Raw genomic sequence first — 18,321 nt, forward strand, 5'->3', positions numbered from 1 at the left:
TCAGACCTTTTTACTGGTCTCCTGATTTGATCCGGATTTGAAGATTTGGCCACCGAATTGGGCCGAATCTCCTCCAAATCTAATCAGCGTCTGAAGCTTCATATAGCCCTAGAAGGCATCAGATACTAGGAACAGCTTAAATACAAATTAAGTCCTGTCAACTACAGGTCCAGGTAAGTCATCCTGCTGGAGAACCTCTCTCAACTGAATGACTATAGTCCCAGTTCCCATGCTGACCTGTCCACACGCACACAAATAATCCCACTGATTAGAGGAAAGCCAGGGGAATGCAGTTCAGATGAAATCTAATTGAAAATCAGGAAGCTTAGATTAAGTCTGTTACTTTACTCCAATTCTCCCCGATTGCCCTTCTTCCTGTTCTGGGCAGCAGAGAGGGGCAAAGCTGAAGCTGTCTTTATTCATTTGCCATGTCAAGCAGGAAATGTGAAAAAGGCTATAGGGCACTTGTACATGTGATAGGGGTTTAGTCCTCAGGGTTTTATTCTATGCCACCTAAATTGAAATGGTGGGGCATAGAATAAAATCCTGAGGACTAAGCTGTTTTGGTTTTTTCATCACTTTATGGTGAGGGGCCTTGTCCTTTTTTAACTTTTTTGGCAAAGTCAGAGCCTTCAGCAAGCTGGGGTATGTGAGCTGTTGGCAGGCCGAGTGGCCCTGGAGTTGCAGGGGGCCTTGGTTCTTCCCTCTGTGGTGGCAGTGCCCCCTGGGCTGCTCAGGTGAGTTGGTAGTGAGCCAGGTGCTCCCCAGCCTAGAGCAGCACCTGGCTCAATCCAACTCTTCCCCAACCCTGAACTGGGTCAGTACCCAGCCCCCTCGCAGCCTGCCCGGGTGACCATGGGGGGCACTGCTGCTGCAGAGGAAGGACTGGGACCCCCCAGATTTCAGGGGCCACTTGGCCCACTGGCAGCTCACCCCCCAGCCACAGGAGAGGCAGACAGGCTCCACCAGAATAAAAAGGATCAGGCCCCTTGCTGCTTCTGCCTTCAACAGGCTCCTGCGGCTGGAAGGACACCTGGGGTTGCCTGGGAATGGGCTGGCTTGCCCTTGGGGCAGTGTGAGAAGGAGGCAGGAGGGCAGTTGGATTTTCTGGAGGCTGGAGGAGGTGGCAGGGATGGTGCACAGGGTGTGGGGCCAGCCAGGCAGGCTGCTAGCTAGCTGGGTACTGCACCAGCTCAGAAGCGCCTGATTCAACACTTTGCCAAGCCTGCCTGGTGGGCTTGGGAAAGTGTTGAATTGGGATCCTCTGAGCTGGGCAGCACCCGGCCAGCTAGTAGCCCACCTGGGTTTCCAGTGTTGCCCCAACCACCTTCTCTGGCCACCAGCAAACCCAGCCACCCTCCCGTTGCCTTCCTGTGCTGCCCTAGGGGCAAGGCAGCCCATTCCTGGGTAGCCCCAGGTATCCTGCCAGTCTGCTGAAAGGCAGAAGCGGTGAGGGGCCCGATGTTTTTTTCTGAGGAGCCTTCCCACCTCTGCTGGGGCCAGGGGGAGCGCCGACAGGTTCATCGTTGCAATTTGCAGCATTGTAAACTCAACTACATCAGGATGTAGTTGATTTTGCAGCAATGCAAACTCATTTAAAACCTCCCAAACTCTTGCACGTCTACAGTGTGACGCCATTAAGCCACACAAAGTGATGCTTTTGTCATGTCTACATGGTAATGGTGTCACATGTACAAGAGCCCTTAGTCCCTTTGTCAGGTGAAGAGAGTGACAATGAAGCAAGATGAATGAAACCAGCTGCCATACTGAGGAGCTGTAGCTGTGGGGGTGCTACCACTGTAATATCATGCTCTGAGATGATGGGCAGGGGGTGAGCTGCCTTCCCCATCTCAACATGCCTCAATTTGCTTCTTTTAGCTCTATGTGTGAACAGAGCAACACAGTGAAACCTTAAGGCCTAATGTGCCTAGGCTGATTCTGAGAGCTGGCAAGCCTCACCGCAGCACACTGAATAAAGGACTTAAAAGGCAAGGGTGAAGGTCCGTCATGCTGCGCGGACACATACTCGCTCCCCCCAAGCCCTTGCTTATGCCCCCTCCCACATTTACAGAACAAAGAACATTACAATTCCTCTTTCGTGCAGAATAGATCGAGCCTTCGTTCCCTCCCTCCAGCCCTCTCAGTCTCTGGAAGGTGTTGTGCTGCTGTATGAACCTCCCATGGCAGGCCTTCCCAGGGCAATCTCAACGAGAGTCAGGGCCACTCTCCTCCCAGGTGCTGAGGGCTTTGGTCTTAATCCTGAGTTTATGAGGCAGGGCAGAGCAGTTTCGGTCCTTGGCATGGTCTTCTGCAGAGCATGGCAGGCCGTATGTGGGCAGAGGGGAAATTTTGGGTACTTGTTGCTCATCATCTTCATCAAAGGCACTTTTGGTGTCCTCCTTGCCCACCTCAGCCACACTGGGCGAAGTGGCCAAAAAACATGCATTATCCAGCGAAGGGAAACGGTAGGTGTGCTTGTTTGAGAAGTGGTGATTGATGTAGGGGGGACAAGGGGTGGATTTGAAGGCTGACTCAAACCTCTTTGGCTGGTGAGGGCTCAGATCATACTGGGCGCCCAGAGGGATCTGCTTTGGGTCACAGTTCAGGAGATTTTTGGTTGGGATGAGGGCTTTGTAAGGAAAATCAGGGGGCTCTATCACTCTGGGCACATGGCTGTTTGTCCTGAAGAAGCAACTGTCTCGCACGAGGGGCTCGGCCTCAGCGAAAGGGGAGGCTGCCTTGTGCCCTCTGAAGTAAATCCCCAGGAGGTCCTGGACAGAACGAGCCTGGTGAGCATAGGAATCTGGGCTGATGAGCCCAAAGCGCAGCTTTAAGGCCAGCAGCTCAGTTCTGAGAAAGGTGTTTTCCTCCCGGAGAACAGCCAGCTGGCTCTCCATGGCAAAGTCATTTAGGCGCCTCTTCTCTCGGGAGCGCTTGGCAGCTTCGTTGTTCTTGCGCCTTTTCTCCCAGTACATGGTGTCCTTCTTCTCATCCGGCATGAATTCTCGCTTGCGACGAGAGGTAGTGCCCACCTTGGCGTGGAGGAACTTACTTTTGTTGTGCTGCAGCCCCAGCTCACTGATCGTGTTCAGCGGTGCCAGGAAATTTTCCATGGTCTCAGGCTCCACCACGGTATTCTGTCACTGGGAACCTTAGATGGTGGAATTAAGATATCCATTATAAAACCATTACTACTGAAAGTGCTATTAAATTAATCAGTGTGTTTACTGGTATGGCAGTAGCACTTCAGATCCCCCAAAATTCACCAGAGTGCCACTGTGCCAGGTCTAGTACAAATGCATAACGAAACAATGGTCCCCGCTTACAATGGCTTTGATTTTCCTACCAAGTTTTGAATCCAGACTCTATACTGGGCCAGCACAATGCAGTGTGTACAGTCCTCATTTGTGTCTCCCAAATGTACAGCTTTATGTGCGAACGCATACGGGTTGGAGTGGGGAAAACTGGCAGATTTTGTTGGCTAAGCAGATGACACAAATTGCTTTGGCAACTTTCATAAGGATAACGCAAGGTAGCTTTCATAGAGCGCTTATCACCCACGCATCTCCAAGTGGAGTGCAAAGGGGTAATGGTCCTTATCTCCAGTTGTATAGATAAGGAAGAAGAAGGGAGGAGAAATGATTTACTCTCAGGTCCCACAGCAGGTTAGCAACAGGGCCGGGAGCCCAAATCTCCACCTAGCGGCCAATCCCTTAAACCACACTCCCCTATTGAAGAAGCTGGTTTTGAAATCCTGGCTCCGACAGCCCCAAGTATGGCTTGACTACAAATATGCCCGAGTGCTGAGTGACTGTTTTACTTATAATCAGTTTTCACGTGGTATATTATACAGCCTATTTTAGTGTGCTTGGCCTGACATGCCTATTAGCATGCCAGCACCCCCCATGGTGTGTCCTCTATTATAACAATGTGTTAAGACACAATCAGATGACCACAAGTATTTTTAAATGCAATTACTGTGATTGTCATTATTTCATTTACAATTACACTTAAACTAATAGTAGCGGTAGTTGTTGTTGTTGCGTGGGGATGCACTGGGATGTCATAATGTGGGTTTCTCAACTGCCCGGTGTAAACTGGAAACTGGCTGTTATAAGGTTCCTGCAGAAAGCAACATGGATGGGCACATGTAAAATACCGAGGAAAGCAATAGCATTCAATACTCACTGGTATAAATTAGACCCATGTTAGCAACCATATCACATTAGCAACTGTATTCACCCAGCTGACGGAGGGTAAAGTAGAGATGAAGATGACAAACAGGATGATGATCATCCCTTAAATAACAGGATTTGAGAACCATTCATTAATAATACCCAAATCTTTGAATATGTTCCAGTGTCCAAAGTGGACACTGGGGTTGGTCAAGCCAGGCCCAGCACAATTAACCCTTTTATGCAACATTGTGGCCCACCAAGATGGATTTTCGTGGCTTGCTGTTCTATGGCCAAGCCCACAAGGTGTCTGAAGGACTGAAACCTGGTACCCAAGGCAAAAGACTATCAAAGATGCCCCACACCACTGACTCGGAGTGGAACGGAGCAGGCGTTAACCATCGGAGACAAGAAAGAGAAAAACCTGCTGTCAATCTGGGGCTTAATCCCAGCTGCCTAATCACCAAGAACTTCTTGGATTATGAGAGGTGAGAAATATGGAATGTATGTGATTTACTAGCCAGGGACCAATTTGTGACCCATGTGGCTAGGACAGGGATGGGCAAAATGCAGCCCGCGGGCCAGATGCGGCTCACCAGGCCATTCTATCTGCCCCTGGCTGCCTATCATGCAGCCCTAGATGGCTTGCTAAAACTCAGTAAGTATCCTCCGCCCAAGATAATTGCCCGCCCCGAGCTAGGATTACAAACCAGATAGCGCTTCACAAGGAGAAACTGAAGTCCAAGAAGAGGCTATCAGGTCTACCCTAGCACCAGGATTTACCATAGAAGCTGCAAAAGTGAGTCCAGCCCCCCAGACATGGGTTCCTGAGTGTAACAGGGGGGCTACCGGGGCAAGGCCCACCTACCTGTTCTTGGGCTAACCACCCACCTTCTTGCCCACCACACCTTGGACTTAATTGATTAATTAATTGATGTAATTAGGCAGGAGGCTGCCCATTTTCTGCTCCGCTGCTAGGGGGCGCTATCTGCAGCTGCATTCCTCCCCTACACTGCAGCCCAAGCCTCGCTGATGATGACATCATGATATTTTCATATGCACCAGCCCCCCACAACAGGGCCCAGAGTCCTGCTGTAGGACCCCCAACTGAGTTCCTCCCTTCAGGAAGACTCTGCGGCCATCATACCAGGCCATCTCTCTTCCTGCCACTGGTTCCCCTCCGGGTGTGGTCCCCTCACTGGGACCGTCGACTCACACTAGCCCTGGCCCACCTCCAGGCCAGTCGGGACCCCAGGCCCCTAGCTCTTGGGCATCCCTCTTAGTGGGACTCCTTGCCCTTCTGACCCTCCTGGTCATGGCCCCCACCTGGGCCAGTCAGGGGAAGCTCTGGCAGGCCCTGATGTATGACCCATACTCTTATCCCGGGGTCCACCTCTCTGGGCCCTCCTTTATGGATGTGGGGAGCTGGGGATACCTTACACTATGACTGGTGCCTCAGGGTCTCACAGGGGACTTTCACTCCCCCCCTTGGGCAGCAGGTCGTGGTGCTACTACTGGGGTAGTATTCGACCCAAACTCGGCCTCCCCACCTTAGAGGACTTACTGGGGTCAGGACTCAGCTCTCTCTCTCTGGCTGAGCCCCCTCTCCCTTCACAGGGCTCCACACGCTGCCCCCCTCACACTGGGGGCTGCCCCCTTTACTCGGGGTCTCGGGGCTTCCCTCCACAAGTGGGCTCAGGTGTCCGTAGCTGTGCCTGGCCCCATCTCTCCTTCTTGGGGTCTTGAACCTCCACAGAGCTCAGGCAGCCTTGGCCTCTCCTGGCCTCAAACTCTCCTCCTCAGGGTCTCAAACCCCCCCAACTACCTCTGGTGAGAGCTAGAGGTTAAGGCACCCCAACCCACCTTTCACCGGAGTGATCACTGGCCTGGCATTCCCTGGGGGCTCCCGCACCACTGGGAGCCCCACCAGGCCACCCACTCCTGGCAGGGTGCAGTTTCCAGTCATACCCAGGACCAGGAGCCTCCTACCATCCCCTACAGCTCCTCCCTCACCTCCAGATGAAACTCAGCAGCCCCCAAGCTAGGCAATGCTGCTGCCTCTCCTCCAGCAGCCAAACTGCCTTGTTTATATAGGCAGCCCTGAGCCCAAAATGGCTGCCCTCCGCAGGCAGCTGGAGGCTGCCAGCTCCAGGGCCTTAAAGTGGCAGGCACACCTAGTGCCCTGCCACACTGAGGCTAACGTGGATGCTACAGGAATGACGTAAGGCTCAGACCTCCAGGAACTGATGGAGGGCATGGCAGCGAGGAAGCATTAGATGACCTAGAAAAGGAGCCCTAAAACCCTGAGTGAACAGCGGGAGAAAGGCATGGACACAGGAGATTTGATTAACTGGAATCAAACTGAAATTTGATTAACAGGAATCCCATGGGAGAGACTTGGAAGATCTGCGGCGTCAAAGGTGTGGGGGCCACAGGTGGGGAATGGCCACAGAAGAGGAATTCCCGAAGGCCGGGAAGCCACCAAGCTCTAGGCCTGAAGAGCAGTAGGTCCAAAATAAGAAATTAAAGGCTCAAGTATTGTATCACAGGGGAGATCAACAGACATCCTTGCACAATTCTGACATACTCAAGGGCAGATGTTTTCATTGCACACTGCTGACTACGAGAAGCAGCCACCAAGGAGCTCTGGTGGGAGTAGAGATCTTTCAATGAGGTGTTCCAGGTTGCAAAGGAAACCTCAAGTTCCTAAGAACTGCCCGGACAGTGAAGGGTTTCCTTACACAGCGTACGGCTGACATAAGTTTCAAGAAATGTCCCTCTGCCATGAACAAAAGCCCATGAAGCTGTGGTCTGAAGAGGGATGCCAACCTGACAAATCAATCCCCAAATCCTGCATCAGGGCATGGATGGAGATACCTTTCATCCAGAAGTGACTGTATATAAAGAACTGGAACCTGAGGGCATTTATAGATGTGCTCTGGGGGGCGGCGGGTGCGTTAATTAGCGAGCTGGGCTAATTAAAAGCACCCCAGTGTCACATGTATCAGCATCTCTGCACTGAAGAATGGTGGCAGGGTGCTTTGACCTAAAGCTCATCAAATGACCTTTAGTTTAAAGTGCCCTGCTGCCATTTTTCAGCACGGGGATGCTGATACACATGACGCTGGAAGCTGCTGGAGCATGCTAAATGTCCATGCTCCAGAAGACTTAATTAATCAAATCTGTTCTGACGCACTGGATTTCTAGCATGTTGGAGCAGCCTTGATACACATCTATAGGAGCCCTGATATTTTAGTAATATAGCAAGGCAAAAGAGGGAGTTACTGAGACAGACTGAACTTGGGAAGGAAATAGCGTGGGTCGGTGACCCGGGCAACTGTGAGCAGCTGTGGGGATTTCTTCTGATGTGATTTCTTCAATGTTTTTTTCCACCGGGGGTGACAACTTGGGATCAACACAGTTGTAGGTTTAGACTGACGATGTCAGACCTGTAATACTAGGACCACAGAGAGATCAGCACACCACCAGGTGGAATTTATCAGGCAATGTCATGCAGACCTCTGCAAGCCCTATGCTTCTTGCATTGCTAAGGAGAGAAAAATGGAAGAAGACAGAGGTGCGTTGGCAGCTGAGAGCCAGTCCTGAGAAAGAGGCATGTCTCCTCCTTAGCGCTGACAATAGTCTAATCTTTTCAGGTACCATACAGGGGGCAGGTGGTAGTATTTCTTGATGGCCAATAGGAGAAAGCTCTCACCCGCAGACCAAGCTTTCTGAATGCCACTCCTGTGAGGCTCCGTACTTCATTCCAAAGATGGACAGATGTCAAACTGGCCAGCCAGAAGGGCACTTCCTTATGACATGGCCTGTTGGAAGGAAGACAGCTGTAGAGGATCGCCCCCCAAGCCAGTGGTCTACAACCATGGCTGGTCCAGTGCCAAGACCTAAGAGGACCCAGAGAGAAAGCAGCCCTCATCGAGACCAAGAGCTCCGCATGGACTAGGGCTGCGTGCAAGGGTATGCCATTTCCCGAGAAGACAGCCCTGGGCAATGGGACCTGTCTGCTGAGCAGGAAGCTTCCATTCCTAGGGACTTATGACTTAATAGTATCGCGTGGGAACAATCCCCAGGGGAAGGGCAGAAACTGGAAACGAAACCAGAAAAAGTCTGAGCAGGAAGTAACCCGGACTTGGCTAAGCTGTGGCCAAATAACAAGTTTCATAGTTTCATAGTAGTTTGGGGTCAGAAGGGACCTGAGCAGATCATCTAGTCTGACCCCCCGCCACTGGTAGGAGTACGTGCTGGGATCACACAACCCCAGCTGGAAGCAGTGGAGAAGCTGCATGTGGGGGGTGGAGAGAGGAAAGGGGGAGAAACCTCAAGGACCTAGATACAAAACATAGATACAAAACAGACTGAAACTAGAGCCAGATCTATGAGTGCGATGGGGTGCGACTCAGCCACCGCAGCCAAATGAGACTTGTAGAGAACAGACTGGAACCGACTTCCAAGAGAAGTGGTGCAGGCCCCTACCCTGGGGGTCTTTAAGAGGAGGTTGGATGAACACCTTGCTGGGGTCGTTTGACCCCAGTACTCTTTCCTGCCAGGGCAGGGGGTCGGACGTGAAGATCTACTCAGGTCCCTTCCGACCCTAGAAACTATGAAACTATGACTGGGCAGGTGGGATGTGAAAGGGGACCTTAAAGAAACACCCCGCTAACCATCCAGGAAAGCACACCTGCAACCTCCTGTCCACCATAAATAGGTAGCTGGGCTGGGGGGGGGAGGGGCGGGGTGCCCAGGTTCGGCTTGAAGAGCCTGAACACTCAAGAAAAGTCCAGCGCTGTTTCAGTTGAATGGCAACCATTTAGGCCACTGAAACCCCAGTGCAACCTTTCCCATCCTTGCCATCTCACGTAAAATGCCCTTAAAACTTTAGCCGCATATCTGAAGGGTTACTGTGACTCAACAGGAGCAGTACCTACACGGCTCAAGTGCCTTCAATGCTTCCTTCCAAGCTGCACAACATTCAAGTACCTTTACATCTGTTTACTGAATTGTAAACTGCTCTTATGAGTCACGGGCAGAGCTGTGAAACAGCTCCCAAAGGGTTCCTGGTAGAACTGGTCAGAAAATGCAGTTAGGGTAGCTGGGTTTAAAATTGCCAGGTTGTATTTTTATAAGCAAGAAACAAAGCAAACATGCTTTAGCTCAAAACTTGTGAAAACCAGAAGATTTTGGCTAACAGTGGGACAAAACATGTTTTTGGCTGACCAGTTTCAGGTTGGGGCTTTTGGTTGCATATTCAAACAAGACTGGATGTTTTAAGTATAAGGTTTGCCAACTGTGCCCAGGCACATGGCAGCACAGAGACGCAGCTGTGGATCAACTGGATCAGAGATGCATCAGCTTTCCTGAGCCCGAACCAACTTCATCAGATCCTATGATGCTATGAAAGGACATGCATGAAATTTCGCCCAGTTACAATTTGGTTCCCTGTTTTGAAAAATGTGTAGAAACATTTGTCCCCAGTAATTGCTCACCTCCCATTTTTGTGCAACAAAAACCACATTGCATTTACTAAAAGCAAATCATGTCGAACTTTATCTCCTTCTTTGACAAAGTAACTGCTCGTGCGGATGAAGGGAATGCTATGGAAGCGTATAAAGGGTATCTGGACTTCAGCAAGTCTTCTGACAAGGTCCTGCATGACTTCCTCCTAAACAAACTGGAGAAATGTGGGCTGGATAAAACTACTATGAGGTGGAAATACAGCTGTCTGAATAACCACAAGTAACGGGTAATTATAGGGGGATCCGTGTCAGAATGGCAGGAGGTTTTGAGCGGGGTCCCACAGGGGTCTGTCCTGGGCCTAGTGCAGTCCAGCGTGTTATGGTTCGGATGCTGGCATAGAAAGCTTCTTTGAGCAAGTTTGCAGACAATGTAAGACTGGGAAGGATCGTGAACACACTGGAGGATGGGCGTGCAATTCAGAAGGATCTTGAAAGAGTGGAAATCTGGGCCGAGGCTTGAAGTTCGGTGCTGAGAAATGCTAGGTAGTACATCCCAAGAGGAATAACCAAAGACACAAATATCAAACGCGTGCTACCCGACTGGATGACAGTGCTATGGGGCGCTATGGAGAAGGATATAGGAGTGCTGGTATAGATAGGGGACTCATTATGAATATGAGGATGAATGTACAGCATGAGCCGTACAACAACTCAACCTGAGGATGAATGTACAACAGCTGCACAGAAGGCAAACACGGGTTTCGGATGTGTTGCTAGAAGCAGCAGGCGCAAGACCCAGGAGGTGATAGTGTCTCTCTACTATGCACTGGTTAGGCCTCATCTAGCATACTGTGTGCAGTTTGGGGCTCCACATTTTAAAAAAGGACATGGAGATGTTGGAGAGGGTCCAAAGCTAGGTAGCAAAGATGATAAAATGCTTAGAAAGCAAGTCATACCGGGAGAGACCGAAGGAGCTCGGTACGTTCAGTTTGCAGAAAAGAGGAGACATGAGATCTGTTGAGCATATATCAACAACTTTTACAGCAGCAGGAACGTGGCTGCCATTGCCCCCCATTGCTGTACCTGTGGCAGATTAGGATGTTATGTCGTGGGTTGGATCAGGGTGGACTGTGTCGTTTGCTAAGAGGTTAGACAGCAGATTTATAAAGGATGGTTTGGTTAGGGAAGATCCTGCCTCAGGCAGGAGGTTGGACCAGATGACCTATGGAGGTCCCGTCCAGCCCTAATTCTCTGTGATTTTTAAGGCATGATCTTCAAAAGTAGCTAATAATTTTTACGTGCCCACAGACTCCTTGTCGGGGGTTAATTTTCAGAGGGCAGGTTCTCAGCCATTTCTAAAAATCAGGCTCTTTTTAAAGGTTGCCTAAACTAAGCACGTCCAAAAAAAAAATACAAAAATCAGTAGTCACTTTTGAATAACATCGGTATGTGCATGCAGTAGTGATACTGTAGGCACAAATGGGTTCACATCAATGCGTTACATGTGGCCAATGGAAGCAGACAGTACTGGCTTTGCTTAAAAAAATCCCGGAGCTTGCGTGCAAGATGTCTGCTATTCGCTTTCCCAAAGTTAGACTCGCCGGGTGTAACTGGTTGAAGGTTATAACTGAACTGCAGTTTGCACAATGCATTTCAGCCAAACTGACAGCTATAGGGTCTATTTGCAAGTCATTTACGGAGCACGGCCCTGCTTTTGAGCTAGAATTACAGAAAAAGGAAGCTGGACGAGACCTTGAAAGGTCATTTAGTCCAACCCTAACTGCTCAGGATAGGATCACCCTGGCCTAAACCATCCAGACAAATGTTGGTCTAACTTCCACTTAAATGCTTCCATCGATGGAGATTTCCCCCGGCTACCTGGGCTAGTGTAAATCTCGAATAGCTCTGTTGAGGTAATCTCGGTCAAAGCAAGGGGATGTCAGGATCTTACTTCAAAACTTACATAAGGGCGTAAGTCCTTACACAAGTTTTCGGTCATTCAAAAGCAACGCGAGGGACCCGATTCGACTCTGAGTCGGGTTGGGGTAATTCCAAGCTCCGCTGCATCTTGATCAGAACTGCTTCTGATGGCAAAGCAGCAAAGGGAGAGCTCTATTGAGGATACCTGTGGTTTCTGACAACGTCACGAGGCAAAAAAAAACACGCTCTATTGTTTCAGGGTTTAATCACTTACCAGGAATTTTTCAGGTCTGTATTTGACGTGCCTCCTTTTGTGGAATGAGTCAAAGATCACCAGGTGCCATTCTCACTGTGCAAACCCCTCGCCCACAGTGAAGAGAGGAGTTTGCTTTCTCCCCGTCTCTCTCTGGATCTGGTGGCCTGACATAAGTGCACCCTGTGGAAAGAAGTTGGGAGGTTATTATGGGACAAGCCCATCATCCGCTGACGCTCAGACGGCTGGACGCAACCTGGTCCAAGGTAGGTACCAGGAGACAGGCCAATGGGAATAACTAAGTGGTACTCACCTGTATGCCCACCCCCGCCGCCTCCCCCTGCACCAGATGTAAGCCGAATTGCAACCTGGTGTGAGAGTTTAAGCGAATCTGTTTAACCCTTTCGGTCCTGGATTCATTTGCACCGAAGCAGATCCATTTGCTTCGAGATCCATCCAGTGCACTGTTTGAAATGAGGCAAGTGGTAGGTGTGATGGGGAAAAGAAAGAGAGACCTTGTGGGTAGTGTTAGGTGTGGAGAAGGGAAGGGTAGGAGTTGGACCAGAGACAGAGGATATGACAGAGGCAGCTTGGAGGTGGGAAAGGTTGGGTCTAGTGTGAAGGGGGTGGCCGGTGGAGTGCTTATCTGAGGCCAGATCTGGCCTTTTAAGTGAAAGGGATGAAATCTTTGCCGGGTCAAATGTACGAACCTTTTTTCAGCTTGTGGTCACAGAGCCCAAGCAACATTTGTTATTTATATCCCCAGCCCACGAAGTCTCAAATGTACCCACGCAACATGCATCTCTGGTGGTATCTGCTTCTCAGCAGCGCCCCTGCCAGACATGCACAGGGCGCTAGCTAGCTACCGTGTGACCGGTTCCCACAAAAGCAAATGGAAAGAGCTTAATATCTGCAAGCTCTATATAGATCAATCTGAAACGTCCACATTAAGCAATCAGCATTTTCCAGCGTGCGCTGGCGTTGACTGGCAAAAGCAGATGCCGCTCAGATACGGCCGAGTATCAGATTCGCCGTATCATCTCCGCGCGCGGGCCCATCTCGTCTGCACAGCATCTCTGCCGGAGCAGCTTCGAGGGGAAAAATGACCCCGCTCTCTCTGCCCCTCTCCTTGCACTCAGGTTCATTTTCTTTCTACTGCACCCGCCTGAAACTGTTCCTTTCTGGACACAGCAACTTTCCTTGCGTGGCCCGTCATTTGGAGGTAGAGAGACTGGGGGGAAGCAGCATTAGGACCTAATGGCTCTGTCTTCCTAGCGCTGTCTACAGAAGCCATCCCAAGCGGCTCTCTTCTCAGTTCTGTGATGCATTCGGCTACTTGCGCTGCATACGCCTGAAACAAAATTACCGAACGCTCAGAAAATCTGACTCCGGCTCCAAATAGTCAAAGTACCACCAGGAGTCTGCGAGCCCTATCGTACTCTCAGTCAGGCTCGCTGCATCACCTTCTGAAAGTGAATGGCATTTATATTTCAAGGCACCCTGCATCCACTTGACATTACCAGAAAATCTCATTTATACTAAGATGGCTTTCTGTCTCCCTAACAATAGAAAGTGGTTTGAGTTCAGAGGTCTGGGGTCTCCGAGTTCATGGCTGTAGTTGTCTCCAGCTGGAAGAGCAGCTCAGAGCAGGCTCTGCTCGACTGTACTTTCCAGCAGGCTGCACGAAGCCTCATCATAGCATAAACTTGCATCTAACAGGAACTGATTCACTACAGATCTACAAAGGTGATATTTTTTTTCTGAGCAGCACATGCTGGCTGATCGACTAGCTGATGAATTTCATTTTTCTGCCACCAACAGTAAAGTCCTCTGCATCTGATTTCTTTGTTTCTTTCTTTTGCCAAGGGAACGGGCGGCTTCTGCACAGGTATTGCAGCACGGTCCCTTTCTCCACCAGGTCAACGGGACGAATCAGGTCAGTGGAGTCCGTGCAAGTTATGCCACTGATTTCAAGGGGAGATAAATAGGGAGCCATACATTAAAGGTGATGCCAAATGGGCAGCTTATATACACACACCCTGCATGCTCTCTCTTTTACTGACGAAGTACAAGGTGCAGGTATAAAACTCTTCCGTGAATTGGAGCCTGGGAAGGCAAAACTAGGTAGAGTTCAGTAGGTTTGGCACCCCCTATGTTTCTACCTTACCCATTTCGACATAGTGAATGCTAACGATTTAATGGGGTTCTTTACTATTACTTACGATGCCCCGACTTTCCACTTGTTCTTACTCGTTGAGCTTCCCTTACTTATTGAGCCCCTTTAAGTCACTGAATACCAACGTACGACTACAACTCTGGTTTAGCCCACATCGTGGGTCAGGAATTCTCCTATCCGGGGACAAAGGGTTTCCTAATGAACAGGGGATAAAATAGGGGAATCAAACTCTAACTTTGCATAAATCTACTAATTTTGTGTGGAGGATCAGCATTAAGTCAGGACCATCTCAAAGTGCACAGTGCAGCCGGATTTCTTTTTAGCCTCAAGAGAGGTTTATTGTTTTCCCCTGAAACTAAAATCTGATAATAAAAAAAAGCTTAGCTCAGAGTAGCTTAAAGGGCACATGTTGCCATGTTGTTTAACCTCCCCTCCCCCATGGCATGCATAAATAAGGCTCTGGAAAATTTGATCCGAGGACGTCTGCTTTCTTTCTGATCTCGGTAACTGATTCTGGGCCACATTTTGCTTTCATGTACATGAGTATCAAGCCATAAGTACCCCACTGAAATCTCTGAAGTTATGCCAATTTTACCGCAGTGAAACCGAGGACAGAACTGGGGCTGCTGGGATGTAGAGGGTCGAAATCGGCCCAGAATTTGGTCCACTGATTTTACAAGAGTGACTTCTGACTTACACCGCTACAACTGAGAGCCACACTGCCTAGATTTACACCAGACTTAACTGCGATCTGAATTCTCACAGCTGCTACTCTGGAGCTTCCCCGGTGTATCTGGCCCTGGGGAGTGCCCCTGGATGGTAACAGGTGATGATAATCTGGATCGTAATGAGCACCAGGTGTGTTCACAATAAAACTTCCACTGATATGCATGAGACATATGTTGCTGCACAGGTACCATGTTACAATTGTGTCTCCAGTCACTACAGTTGCATTCTCTCTTGCAACTTATTAACCATAGTAATAATAAGAAAAAAAAAAAAACCCAATCTGTGGTTTGGCAGTATATGAAATCACTCTCTAAAACTTTTGACCTATTTAAGATAGAAAAAAGAATGTACATTACTCATATTCCTAAGAATCATGCATTCAGATTAAAGCAGTAGTTACTGGATGCTAGTGAGGAACAGGAATTTGTGAAGTTTGGAGGACGGAGGGGAGAAAGCTTGGTTTTCAGGTAAGAAGAGGGGGCTGGGGACAGAGCAGAGCAAAACTGAGCAGTCTGCATTCAGGAAGGTGTTTTTTCTTTTGTTTCTATTTCTGGAACAGCCTATTCGGCCTTAAGACAGAGTGCCACCTCGAGGCTCCAATAAACCCCAAATCCAAAGCAAAATTTACCCGTAAGCTACTGGAACACGCCAAAGCCGTGAATTTGCACCGTTTCTGTTAGGGAAGCACACGCTGGCCATCAGCCTCCAATGCTTGGCATGGCCACCAGCTGTTCAGTGGCTCATTTGCACCCGGATTTTCAAAAGGACCTGGTGCTCACACACAGCCCCGGGTTTTCCAAAGAGTCGAGCGCCCATTACAGTTGGACTCCATGAACTTTTTGAAGCTCTGCCCCACTAGGCACAGTTTGGGAAAATGCAATATATAGATGCTGCTTCTGTTAAATGGCTTGAGCTTTCTGGGATACTGAAAATAATAGATTGTAATAAAAGTAACTATCTGGGATCTTTTGAGGGTTTGCAGACTTCGGACAGAACAAGAGTGCGTCTACACTGCACTACAGAAATGTGATGTCAGCTCACGTAGCCCTTTAAACTATCCAGCCCCAGGACCAACACTAAAGGAGGCAATGGTGTCTACAATGTGAGACACACACATCCATACAGCATCAGGAATGACCGAAGCCCATGTTGCCTGGGAAATAATATGGCAGTGCAAGCTAACTGGAGGACAGCATATTTTTCCATGCAATTTTGAGGGGGGGGAGGGAGTATCCCCCCTCCCCCCCCACTTCAGTTGAAATTTTCTGCCTCTCCGGCAAAATTCAAAACCTGAAATATTTTGGCTGAATCTTGAAAAATACTCACTGGAAACCAAAATAATTGGGCTGGAAACTAAACCCTTCGGGTTCTCAGGTACTTGTTTTTTCTGAGAAATGCTGACGTTGTCCAGGGCACACAGACACAAAACCTTTCGTGCAACTCCAACCAGGCTGGATCCAAATGGATCTTTTCTTTTTTACACAAAGACTGTTCATAAGCGTGTGGTTTTTCATTCTGTTGTTAATTTAAATGAGTGCCCGGGACCTGAGCCCTGCGTAGCCACCGGCTTTCTCGGGGACACACACAGTGCAAGCGACTGCAACTGCTGCCACTCTAAGTTGTATTTGCGCTCGTCTCCGTTGCATAATGCAGCGGAGCAGAGAGATCCCCGAGACAGCTCTAACTGTACAGAAAGCAACCTAACCACAACGGCATGAGCTCTTCACAGATTAATTCACGCGTTTTTTGCGAGTGTACAGGATCTCACCTAGAGTCCCATGTGACCAGACTGTGTCCAAGCTACCTCCTGGCTCCCTTCTCTCTGCCCTGGCTCATGGCCTGCTGTAGATATACCATCGAAGGTGAATTAAAGGGATTAAAGTCTAAATAAGAGTTCAGACATGGGCAGCTCAGATATAACTTGATAGAAAGTCTATTAAAATCCACTTGATTCTGAGTTTCATATTAGCACTATGCTGACCTTACAGCCTGCTTTGTAATTCTGACACTTGGGAGGGATCGTGTGTGCCTATGAATAAGGCCTATTTGTGCATGCAGGGGATTTATAGATTATATGCCCTACAGAGAAGCACCAAACAGAAGAGTAAAACCAGCCCCTAGGCAACATCGCAGAAGCTGGGGGGATGGGGAGGGGGGCACAGTCTTCTTTTGCAGGTATTATAGGCATAGAGATTAGTCTCGTTTGCACTGCAAATAACTGGTAAGCCATAGGCAATCTTTACAATAGTTTAAAGCACAAGTTAGTCACTGATGTGAGTAGGATTATAGGAGTTTAATACTGAGGGGAGAGAAGAATCGGGCCCCTCAATGAAACATTCTTGCCCAAATTGATGCCCGTTTTTGTGCTGCCACATCAAAATGTGTCAAATTGCAAATGCCATATGTCTGTCCCTTCCTACCTAGTGGGATGGAAAATTCCATCTGCTTCATAGTGAATCTGGTCAAATCTGCTGTGCTGGCAGTTTCTTCAAAAGTGAAGATTGGCGCACAAAGATAAGCAGTTAAAAGCTGGGACAGCCATCAGACCTAAACTGATGCCTAGTTTGGTGAAGAAATGAAAGGAAATCTGTACACATGAAAGCAGCCCTTTTCTATTCACATTATACTACAGCCAGACTTGGAGTCAGCAGCGTATTTAAGCTTGTGCTTGTTCACATGTCTAGTAAGTCCATGGTACTTGAAGTTAAGTGTGCATTTCAGCACTTGGTTGAACCGGGATCCAGAATGCCTCACCACGCAGGCAAAGAAGGGACAGCACTGCTGTCAAAACGCACAACCCTGCAAAAACAGATTTGATGAAGCCACTCTTTGGTTTTTCTTATAGGCTGCACCAGCAACAATCTCATTGCATCCCCCCCGGTAAAATCCCACCTATAGACTCAAAGGCAGAGCAGGGTGATTTCCTCCACGCTCGGGATGCTACTGCCAGAGAGAGTCTAGACAGTCTTGAAAAGGGCAAACAATGAATCCTGTTGGGAAGCACAAGCTTTCACTTTTGAAATGCCGCACGCCAGAAAAGAAGCATATGCTTTTCATGCCACCTTTCCACAAAACACACAGCCCAAGTGATGTGCTGTACTATTCAGATGCTTGGGGCCAATTCCTGCTCCTATGGGCATTTACCCCACGGCAACGTGGTTGCAAAAGGCAACTGATTCTGACATTTTAAATAGGCCACAATTTCCATTTTTGGCCCCAAATAAGCAAGTGTCTTCTGAGTACAGCGCCGTGAGGGGTGGCTGGCTTGGTGGTGATGCCTTCCCCCCCCGGTTCTGATGAAGAGCAATGATTTCTCCTTGCATAGGAAGATGGGTAAGCAGATCGCCCCGCTCCCAACTGTAGCACCCACCTGCACCATCCATAGGATTTAGCACAGCATCCCTGCTTTAGTGCCCTTGCAACACACAGTGCTGCTTAGCTCATTGCTCAGAGTGTAAAACAGGGCACATAGAGGTGGAAGTGGTTTTCCCTGAGTCACACAGCAAGTGGAAGAGCTGAGAATAGAACCTAGATACCCAAAACCCAACGTCTCTCTCATTGCAAGCCACCTCGGAGACTCCCAGGCTCGCATGCCTT

General features: G+C 49.1%; 1 protein-coding gene across 1 annotated transcript; it reads right to left on the bottom strand.

Annotated features, from left to right (window-relative positions):
* Positions 1–2,204: 2,204 nt before the first annotated feature.
* On the bottom strand, positions 2,205–3,113 carry LOC109324862 (nuclear factor interleukin-3-regulated protein). Its single transcript, XM_019556961.1, has one exon. It carries the CDS (start codon positions 3,111–3,113, stop codon positions 2,205–2,207), a length of 909 nt encoding a protein of 302 aa, XP_019412506.1.
* Positions 3,114–18,321: the final 15,208 nt, after the last annotated feature.

The sequence above is a fragment of the Crocodylus porosus genome, unplaced genomic scaffold (genome assembly GCF_001723895.1).
Source record: "Crocodylus porosus isolate Cpor-Errol unplaced genomic scaffold, CroPor_comp1, whole genome shotgun sequence".
In the NCBI taxonomy this organism is placed as follows: Eukaryota; Metazoa; Chordata; order Crocodylia; family Crocodylidae; genus Crocodylus; species Crocodylus porosus.

Excerpts from the sequence above, each read along its gene's own strand:
- LOC109324862 (XM_019556961.1), bottom strand. The coding sequence starts at position 3,113 with ATGGAAAATTTCCTGGCACCGCTGAACACGATCAGTGAGCTGGGGCTG.